This window comes from Salmo trutta, chromosome 25 (genome assembly GCF_901001165.1).
Source record: "Salmo trutta chromosome 25, fSalTru1.1, whole genome shotgun sequence".
NCBI classification, from domain to species: Eukaryota; Metazoa; Chordata; class Actinopteri; order Salmoniformes; family Salmonidae; genus Salmo; species Salmo trutta.
This window is the reverse complement of record NC_042981.1, coordinates 29,311,464-29,322,317: the sequence shown is the minus strand read 5'-3', so window position 1 is coordinate 29,322,317 and position 10,854 is coordinate 29,311,464. Positions and strand designations below refer to the sequence as shown.

The 10,854-nt window shown below is 40.2% G+C and overlaps 1 protein-coding gene across 4 annotated transcripts; it reads left to right on the top strand.

Annotated features, from left to right (window-relative positions):
* The first annotated feature begins 763 nt into the window (after positions 1-763).
* On the top strand, positions 764-10,517 carry LOC115162356 (ras-related protein Rab-15). 4 transcript variants are annotated; one of them, XM_029713581.1, is made up of 8 exons: positions 924-989; positions 2,157-2,292; positions 7,932-7,992; positions 8,184-8,244; positions 8,385-8,462; positions 8,636-8,725; positions 8,821-8,886; positions 9,475-10,517. In XM_029713581.1, the coding sequence occupies exons 2-8, from the start codon at positions 2,286-2,288 to the stop codon at positions 9,631-9,633; spliced, it is 522 nt and encodes a 173-aa protein (XP_029569441.1). In that variant the 5' UTR covers positions 924-989; positions 2,157-2,285; the 3' UTR covers positions 9,634-10,517. The 4 variants fall into 4 exon arrangements, with proteins under 4 accessions (XP_029569439.1, XP_029569441.1, XP_029569443.1 ...); XM_029713583.1 differs by having other exon boundaries at positions 936-989; positions 2,201-2,292; XM_029713579.1 differs by lacking the exon at positions 2,157-2,292 and having other exon boundaries at positions 764-989.
* The last annotated feature ends 337 nt before the right edge of the window (positions 10,518-10,854 follow it).

The window sequence follows — 10,854 nt, the reverse complement described above, 5'->3', positions numbered from 1 at the left end:
TTGTTTGAAAACTTTTTACAGAGATGAAACGAATATATAGTTTGTTTCATTTGTGAAAGAGATGGGCTACTTTGTAACCCCTTTATTTTCGTGGCGCTCTCATCGCTTCTCCAAGCCTTTGATCTAACTGCCCTTCTGAAAGCAGGTTCGATCCTTCCCTCTGTCAGATCGGGTCGCAAATGATAGAGCCACCCACATGCATGTGAGTTCTCGCCATAGAGATCATGACTAGGAAATAACCAATGTTTGCATGGACATTGTAGGAAAAGTAAACGGGTTGCGAGCCATCAGCTAATGATCAGAGAGCATTGTCTTACAATTGGTTTCCGTAGTTTGTAAATGGCTTTAAGATATGACCGCCATCTAGTGGCCACAAATTAATTACAATATTTGGTTCAACATTCCAGCATCGCAGGTGCATCAAACTAAGAAGAAAATGTACTACTTTAAAACAAAGATGCTGTCACATACGCGATAATGGCACGTGTAGACCTACAACGTTGTGATTTCTATACTTCTCACTAATGGGGAATAAGGGGAAAACTCAGGGAAACAGGTGTATTCATTACGTCTTGCAACGGAAACCATTTATCGTTTAAGAACCAAATGGTACGAAACAGCGTGGGACCTACCTGAATTTGTCCAATAGAAACTCGTTTTCGTCACCAAGCTTTTCCGTTTGGAGTAAACGATTTCTGTTGCAAAACATTTAGCAACAGACGAAACGTTTTGCAACCGAATAGGCGTAATGAATACACCCCTTGAATACCTACAAGGAATGCAACTAATTTCCTCATCAGTAACTATGCTATATCTTTGGAATATGCGACAGGCATGTTTTATTTCATAGTTTGTTTTGTCCACCATGGCAAAGCAGTACGACGTTTTGCTCAGGTTGCTGATTTTAGGAGATTCCGGGGTTGGGAAAACTTGTTTGTTGTGCAGGTTCACGGATAACGAATTTAATTCATCGCATATCTCTACTATTGGTAAGCTGTTGTTGATTGCAATCGGTTAGTTAGTTTGACCGTTGATTCGTGCAAGTGATTGATAGCAAGTAATTCTAAAGGAAAAGCTAGAATGGACTTTCTTGTAGTTTTATCATGGGGCGCTTCAACATCTTTGTTGAGGGACATGTTTCTGAAACGCTACTGCGCCGTAGTCCTAACTGTATCAAAGGTTGCCTTTGTAGCATTAACAAACTTAAACAGAGGAAATGTTTCACAGAGTGAGAACCTACTACAAACTTTGAACCAGGTGATTGTTTTCTCATCTTCCATGTATAACATGTAATTCCTGGGCCCTGGCTATGGACAGTTTGTTTAGACACCCCAGTGAGCCCACTGTGGACAGTAGAAGTGCTTAAAATAAGTAGGGCCTTGGTCACAATTTTTTCAGAATCTGAGAGTGAAATACTTACACACTGGTTTCCATTACAAGACAGAATGTTGAATGAACTTCATTTCAACTTAGTTTACCTGTTGTCCGTAGATTTTGTCCCTATGTCGGAGGTAGTAATCTGATACAAAATGTCAGTGTTATCAACCCGACCTAAAGTATTCTTGTCTATATTTCTGGTTTTTATTTTCAATACTGATGCAATTCGCACATGACAAAACACTTTCTTAATATGGCCAAGCCTTTACTGAATAGTGAACACGTCCAGCTAATTGCGAGGATTAACGTGCTTCAGTCCACTATATTCGGTTAGTGTGTTGTGCGTCACATGCAATGCTTCAACAGATTGAAAATATGAGCGACAGACTAGCACCGCCGCAAACAGTCTGGTAAACAACACTTTCCTGTGGATACCCTGTTTCCACCAAAAGGACCAGTAGCATGTACAATAGTGATCGGTCATTCGAAACAAACATCTTTTTGAACGGATTTGTTTAGTGAAGGTCGTTAATAGGGGTGAAACGGTTACCGGTTTCACGGTTTTAGTGTTACCGTAGTAGTATTATCGTTTTAATTATCATTAAAACCGTGTTTGATTACCGTGGTTTGAAAAACTCAACCAAAGTAGGCAACAGTCTGAAGCAGGCGTGGGTTTTGTTTGTGTAAAAACATTGTGGAAGGCAGTGACAGTGCTCGAGATTTTTCAGCCTTCTAAGAGGACCAAATCTGAAGTGTGGTCGTACTTTGGGTTTTACAAGAGTGCTGAGGGAAACTCAATCGAAGATGGTCACCCTTTCTGCAGAACCTGCAACAACAACAAAAAATCGCTGCGAAAGGGGGCAACACTTAAAATCTCTTGAGTCATCTTCGTGACCACTTTAAAGTGAATGCAAGGTAAGTTAACTTTTAGCTCAATGCATAATGGGGGGAAAATGTCATGGTTTGTCTAACTTACTAATAGCTTGTCAATCATGTAAACTGAAGCTTTCAGTGCTACCTACTCCTGTAAAAACACTACAGTTCTGCTGCTGTATGCGTCGTGTGTCTGCAGACTCTATTCGCCCATTGCACACGATAACACGTTATGTAGTTTAGTCACCCAACCAAAATATTTTGTTCATTTAAAACCCGTCAGTCGTCGAATTGGTTGTAAAAGTGTTCCAACAGGAGAAACACGATAGACTCCTATACAAGACTCCCGTATTTATGTCAATTGTTGGGCTCTTTGCAATTACTATCACTGTCTAAAGACTCATTTGTATTTATGTAAATTGTACATGGGGTCATTGCATATACTGAAATGCAACACAGAAGATAGACTGTATGTGTGAATAATTACAATGCAACGAGGGGCCATGCATCAGAGCTTTTGTGCATCCCAGCAACCAGCGTGCCATCAGAGAGTGTTCAGTGACAGCGTGCACATTCTCTCCCCTCGCAGATCACTACTTAAACCTGACAAAGTAAAAATGCTGACATTTTTACATTTCAATCTCAAGTGAACAAAGATGCATACATACAGGATGTTAGGCCAGCAGCACCTTATTTATTTATGAAGGAGAGAACGGACATACAATCAGTGCTGTTCATTTGATTTGTTTACACATTTTGTTATTTTAATGTCAACACCTGCACATTGGCTTTGTTTACATATGGTTGTATTGTTCTTACATGCACATTGCTTTACTTGTGTTGCTTTTATATGCACATTTTGATTTGCTTAAGGTTGTGTTCATAACCTGCACTAGGGAAACCTACCTCATGGCCACATGGTACCATCTTTAATGTTATTATTTTAATCTTTATGCACACAAAGTGCATAGTGCTGCTAATTTTGTTTATTTGATTTGCTTAAGGTTGTGTTCATTTAAACCCGCGCATGGGGAAACTTACCTCCTGGGGACATGGTGCCATCTTTAATGTTATTATTTAAATGTTTATGCACACAAAGTGCATTGTGCTGTTCATTTTATTTGTTTGTTGATTTTCAATATAAAACTTGCTGAAATAATTTCACTGTATCAGTACTTTTTGAAAATTTCCAGCACATTTTAACAATATCGCGATAATACTGATAACCGTGCTAATTTTGGTCACTATAATCGTGACATGAAATTTTCATACTGTTTCATCTGTAGTTTAAATTTGTTTTTTTTTTTTAGCTCAAAACAACAATTACTTACCTTCAAATAAGTTTAAAAATAATTTTCTAAAGAGGGTCAATCCTCAATGCAGAAACAATACATTTTACGTCATTTAGCAGACGCTCTTATCCAGAGCGACTTACAGTAGTGAATGCATACATTTCATACAATTTCATTTTTTTTTTTCTGTGCTGGCCCCCCGTGGGAATCGAACCCACAACCCTGGTGTTGCAAACACCATGCTCTACCAACTGAGCTACAGGGAGAATGTGTCATTCTGGTCCATGCCCATTTTAGCATTTCAAAAAACTTTTTGTTACATGTGATCTAATTTATTCAGGAAAAAATGTATTGAAAGAGAATTTTATGATCTGACAATGGTGGACTACTTTTTGGGCTTTACATTGGATATTTGACAAGTTTCTTTGGTTCTAAAAATTTACATTTTGAACAGAGTCAGCTCAATGAAAATACTCTGAATTCCCATCACTAATGTACAACCGGTAAAGGAAGTCAAATATCTTTTTATTCAACATTCTGCCTTGTAGAGACTATTCCCAGCTAGCGATGAGGAAGCAGCCCTCTTCCGGGGGGCTGGAACTGATTTGAATCGGCCCAGAATCTAAATGAATGACTGCCCAGAATCGGCCCAAGTACATCGGGCCGTTTCCATCTACAGGAATTAAGCCGACTTTTCTGGCATCTTACCAGAATCCCCCCCAGAAGCGGCCCGATGCCAATTTAAATAAATGTATTCAAAATTACCCAATTTAGTAATTTTAAATATGACTATTATACCTGCAGAAAAAACATTTGTAACATAGTGAGGGGAAAAAAGTATTTGCTCACCTGCTGATTTTGTACGTTTGCCCACTGACAAAGAAATGATCAGTCTATAATTTTAATGGTAGGTTTATTTGAACAGTGAGAGACAGAATAACAACAAAAAAATCCAGAAAAACACATGTCAAAATTTTTTATAAAATGATTTGCATTTTAATGAGGGAAATAAGTATTTGACCCCTCTGCAAAACATGACTTAGTACTTGGTGGCAAAACCCTTGTTGGCAATCACAGAGGTCAGACGTTTCTTGTAGTTGGCCACCAGGTTTGCACACATCTCAGGAGGGATTTTGTCCCACTCCTCTTTGCAGATCTTCTCCAAGTCATTAAGGTTTCGAGGCTGACGTTTGGCAACTCAAACCTTCAGCTCCCTCCACAGATTTTCTATGGGATTAAGGTCTGGAGACTGGCTAGGCCACTCCAGGACCTTAATGCGCTTCTTCTTGAGCCACTCCTTTGTTGCCTTGGCCGTGTGTTTTGGGTCATTGTCATGCTGGAATACCCATCCACAACCCATTTTCAATGCCCTGGCTGAGGGAAGGAGGTTCTCACCCAAGATTTGACGGTACATGGCCCCGTCCATCGTCCCTTTGATGCGGTGAAGTTGTCCTGTCCCCTTAGCAGAAAAACACCCCAAGTATAATGTTTCCACCTCCATGTTTGACGGTGGGGATGGTGTTCTTGTGGTCATAGGCAGCATCCCTCCTCCTCCAAACACGGCGTGTTGAGTTGATGCCAAAGGGCTCCATTTTGGTCTCATCTGACCACAACACTTTCACCCAGTTGTCCTCTGAATCATTCAGGTGTTCATTGGCGAACTTCAGACGGGCATGTATATGAGCTTTCTTGAGCAGGGGGACCTTGCGGGCGCTGCAGGATTTCAGTCCTTCACGGCGTAGTGTGTTACCAATTGTTTTCTTGTTGACTGGTTCCAGCTGCCTTGAGATCATTGACAAGATCCTCGGCCTTGGGAGATTGACAGTTCTTTTGTGTTTCTTCCATTTGCGAATAATCGCACCAACTGTTGTCACCTTCTCACCAAGCTGCTTGGCGATTGTCTTGTAGCCCATTCCAGCCTTTTGTACGTCTACAATCTTGTCCCTGACATCCTTGGAGAGCTGTTTGGTCTTGGCCATGGTGGAGAGTTTGGAATCTGATTTGCTTCTGTGGACAGGTGTCTTTTATACAGGCAACAAGCTGAGATTAGGAGCACTCCCTTTAAGAGTGTGCTCCTAATCTCAGCTCGTTACCTGTATAAAAGACACCTGGGAGCAAGAAATCTTTCTGATTGAGACTGGGTCAAATACTTACTTCCCTCTTTTAAAATGCAAATCAATTTAACATTTTTGACATGTGTTTTTCTGGATTTTTTTTGTTATTCGGTCTCACTGTTCAAATAAACCTACCATTAAAATTAGACTGATCATTTCTTTGTCAGTGGGCAAATGTACAAAATCAGCAGGGGATCAAATACTACGGTAGCGTCCCACAGACCTCCTAGAAAAGTTAATCAAGGTCAACAGACAATCGGAACAGTTTCAAACAGTACTAGAAGCACAGTTTGGATTCACCAACAACACAGAGCTGACGCAAAGATTTCACAACAGGATATGCTTCAGGTAACAGATTGGCATCATACAGTGTCTTAAAGTATTCACATCCCTTGACTTTTTCCACGTTTTGTTCTTATAGCCTGAATTTAAAATTGATTAAATTGAGATTTGTTGTGGGGGGGGGGAGCAGACATTGAATATCCCTTTGAGAATGGTGAAGTTATTAATTACACTTTGGATGGTGTAACAATACACACGGTCGCTACAAAGATACAGGCGGCCTTCCTAACTCCGTCGCCGGAGAGGAAGGAAACTGCTCAGGGATTTCACCATGAGACCAATGGTGACTTTAAAACAGTTAGTTTAATGGCTGTGATAGGGGAGAACTGAGGCTGGATCAACAACGTTGTACACTCTACATGTTGCGTTTATATTTTTGTAAAGACTTGTTGGTCCCATGTTTCATGAGCTGAAATAAAAGATCCCCAAAATGTTCCATATGCCAACATTTCTCTCAAATGTTCTGCATAAATTAGTTTACATCCCTATTAGTAAGCATTTCTTTAAGCTAAGATAATTCATCCACCTGACAGGTGTGACATGTCAAGAAACAGTATGACCATTACATAGGTGCACCTTGTGCTGGGGACAAAAGGCCACTCTAAAATGTGCCATTTTGTCACACAATGCCATAGATGCCTCAAGTTATGAGGGAGTGTGCATTTGGCATGCTGACTGCAGGAATGTCCACCAGAGCTGTTGCCAGAGAATTGAATGTTAATTTCTTTACTGTAAGCCGCTTCCAACTTCATTTTAGAGAATTTGGCAGTATGTCCAACCGGCCTCACAAACGCAGACTACGTGTAACCACATCAGCCCAGGACCTCCACATCTGGTTTCTTCACCTGCAGGATCATCTAAGAACAGTCACCTGGACAGCTTTTGAAACAGAAGTATTTCTGCCTGGTAATAAAGCCCTTTTGTGGGGAAAAGATCATTCTGATTGCTTGGGCTGGGTTTCTCCAGTGGGTGGGCCTGGCTCCCAATGGCTGTGCCCCTGCTCAGTTATGTGAAATCCATGTATTTCAATTGACTGATTTCCTTATGTACTTAACTCTGAAATCTTAGAAATTGTTGCGTTTTTATATTTTTTGTTCAGTGAAAATTAAAGAAAAGCTCATTTATAAATACATTTATAAAAACATGTTTTCACTGCCATTATGGGGTATTGTGTATAGATTGGCATCATACAGTGCCTTCAGAAAGTAGTCACACCCCTTGACTTTTTCCACATTGTGTTACAGCCTGAATTCAAAATGGATTAAATAATCACCAATCTGTTACCTGAAGCATATCCTGGTGTGAAGCGTTTGCCTCAGCTCTTTGTTGGCATGTGTGGTTTTTGTTGTGACGTTAATGTTGCAAGCAGCTGACCTTTTGCACCTGACTATTTGCTGGGTTTTTGCGCTTCTTCAACTGTGAAGCTATCACTCACACCACTGACATTTTAAATGTATACATTTTTCATGCAGAAGTCGATAGACAACCCAAGTCACGTCTTCCTTGGCCCTGCAGGAATGCACTGTAGTAAATAACAATTGAATTCCCTTTAGCAAGATGACCTCTAAAGACCGATTTTGAAAGGACCTTCAACTGGGTTAAGTGGGTGTCTAAGTAACCCAGTCCTCATCAGTATCCCCTTCAAGTTTGTGTCACTGTTACCCTTAGCCCAGGGGTATGAATGTTAACCTACCAGGGTTACTTATTGACTAGTACAGGCTGTTTTGATGCACTAATAGGATATATTGAGATTAGACTACACTCTTTGAGGCTTCGGTAAAACTCCAGTCCGGCAATGGAAGTATAAAGAAGCATGAAAGCACAAGCTCAGTAAGGAAAACTGGAGGGAGATACAGAATTCAACAATGGGGAGATGGAGGACCAAGAGTAATACATGTTTGCTTGCAAAACGTAATTTTTAAACTTTTTTTAGGAGTGGATTTCAAAATGAGAACATTACAAGTAGATGGCATTAAAGTACGACTACAGATATGGTGAGTGACAAGATCGTCCAGACAATGACTTACCATATACAGTAGTTATTGACACACCTATCACAATTGTGAATTTTACATTCTGTAAAACAGTGTTTGAAATAAGCTGTACCTGTTGATTTGAGTAAGATTATAAATATTCTGAAATGTGGTCACATGTAAAACTGGGGATTGCCTCTGTCTGTGTGCAGGGATACTGCTGGCCAGGAACGATACCAGACCATCACCAAACAGTACTACAGACGGTCACAGGTGGGTTCTCTATACACCAATAATCCCTGTTCAGGAATGAATAACTGTACCAGTTAAAAAGCAGTTTACACAATATGAAGTGCCTAGTCATGTGCTCACAATCTGTCATGACAGTCCCTCCCCTCTTGATCTTTCACTAGGGAATTATCCTGGTGTATGACATCACAAGTTCCAGCTCCTTTCAGCACATTTTGAAGTGGGCTAGTGATGTGGATGAGGTAAGGCTAACACCTACTGATAAAACACAGCCCTCTCCATTCATGCTGTCATTCTTTTTGTCCCCCCCTTCTCCTTTTCTCTGCTTCTGTGTTTGACTGACCTAGTATTTACATCGTCTCTCATTGAACTGGTGCCCGGTTGTCTATTTCTCAACCCTGTCACACTGTTTCAGTTCGCCCCTGACAAGGTGCAGAGGATCCTGGTGGGGAACAAGGCTGATGAGGAGCAGATGAGGAAAGTTCCTAAAGAACAAGGAAGCAAGGTTGGCCTTTATCTCACTGTTTGACTCAGCCATAATAACTATTTTCTTTCATACACAGTTGAACATTTTCCATCCTTAATGAGCTCTTGTTACAGCTAGCAAAAACCTATGGAATGGAATTCTTTGAGACAAGTGCCTGCTCCAACTGCAACATAAATGAGGTGAGACATAGACCTTATTGAACAAAAATATAAATGAAACATGTAAAAAATGTCTATGATTTTACTGCGGTAGAGTTCATAGAAGGAAATTAGTCAATTGAAATACATTCATTAGGCCCTAATCTATGGATTTCACATGACTGGGCAGGGGCACAGCCATGGGTGGGCCTGGGAGGGCATAGGCTCACCCACTTGGGAGCCAGGCCCAGCCAATCAGAATGCGTCTTCCCCACAAAAGGGCTTTACTATATACCGAAATACTCCTCAGTTTCATTACCTGTCTGGGTGGCTAGTCTCAGATGATCCCGCAGGTGAAGAAGCCAAATGTGGAGTTCCTGGCTGTCGGGTGGATGAATTATCTTGGTAAAGGAGAAATGCTCGCTAACAGGGATGTAAACACATTTGTGCACAATTATTTGAGAGAAATAAGCTTTTTGTGCGTATGAAACTGTTGATATTTTACTTCAGCTCATGAAACATGGGACCAACACTACGTGTTTGCGTTTTTTATATTTTTGTTCAGTATATTTACCTTATGTTGGGGAACATGAGGCAATTGTGGTGATATATTTTCTTTACATCTTCCAGTCATTCGTCCGGTTGACACAGCTGGTTCTACAGGCTCACAAGAAAGAGATGGATGCGTTCCTGGGTTCTACTAATTTATACCTAGACATGACTTCTCTGTGGGGAGAGCAGGACAAACAGGACAGTGATGAACACTCCCTGAAGCCCTGTACATGTTAGCATAAGGGCCAAGCTCTCAACCCCTGGCCCTGTGACATAATAGACATTGGAATGAGTAACTTATGAAATGTAAGAGTATGTTCTGTGCTTACTGAATATTACCTTTGCTTATGCTCATATGAATGCATTATCACTTTTTGGCCTACTCACTGTTTTCATCTTCATTCATAATTTCATAGTTACTTGGCTTTTTCATGTTTATTACCCTATTCTGCAACACCTAAACTGATGGCACGCTGAGTTAAGTAGTCCACATGTAATAAGAACATTTGCCAGCTGAGGGGCTGTTGTCTGCCATACTCTGAAAGCTGCAACTCAGTTACTGGGTATACTTAAGCCTTCTCCTGTATAATTTGTGTTGCCAAAATCTTACGCTTCATATCACAAACAACTTTGCTGTCTACTTGAAATAACAAAAAGTATACTTACAAAGTAATTTGCTAAAAATATGAATTGTTGGGCTATAGTGAAAGACAAACTGAGGCTCTTGAGTGGTATGAGGATAGGGGAGACAGGGAGGGCAAGGCTAAATTATTAATACACAGAAATAGAATCCAAGCTAGCTGGAAGGGATAAATTGCCTATGGAAGACCAACCCATACTCAGACAAGCATTAATGCAAAAAACTCAACTTCAGTTTTAGATTATGTTCAACTCAATCTTTGAGTATGTTGTGTGAATTTCACTGCTAATTCTAAGTGTTTTTCCAGGTTGAAAATCTGTAGCAAATGCCACACTGGTGCATACACGTATACTATTATAAAGGGCATTTAGTGTGTTGCTGACTGTTTTGGTGAAGTTTTTTTTTAATGGCTGTGCTAGCTATAAGATCCTTTTTTGTGTGGAAAAATAACAAATACTAATTAAAAGTCCAGGTTAATTTATTGGTGCTCTTGTTGTTTTTGTGAGATTTACTAAAGGGGAGTTGAGTGACGACTCGTTCCTTTGAGTTTTTAAATTAGAACTAGAAGATCAAATGGAACAGTCCTTTTTTATCACATACTGGGAAAGGCAGGTAATGACTTGATAAATGGTTGATGGTGAGAAACTGATATAGGCCCTAGAATTAGCATAAAGCTGAATATTGTGCCCGTATCATAATACATGGTTCCCTTCTTCCTTATTATTCTCCCAGGAAAAGTCATTTGTCATGACAGACAACTAACTAGCTACAACCAGTGTATTTTATTTTACATTAGATCTCTGGTAAATGTTTTGATA

Bases quoted from the DNA above. Each gene is read 5' to 3' on its own strand.
- LOC115162356 (XM_029713579.1), top strand. From the start codon at position 866: ATGGCAAAGCAGTACGACGTTTTGCTCAGGTTGCTGATTTTAGGAGAT. The intron at 8,245-8,384 runs GTGGGTTCTCTA...ATCTTTCACTAG, and splicing joins AGTACTACAGACGGTCACAG to GGAATTATCCTGGTGTATGA. The intron at 8,887-9,474 runs GTGAGACATAGA...TACATCTTCCAG, and splicing joins CCAACTGCAACATAAATGAG to TCATTCGTCCGGTTGACACA.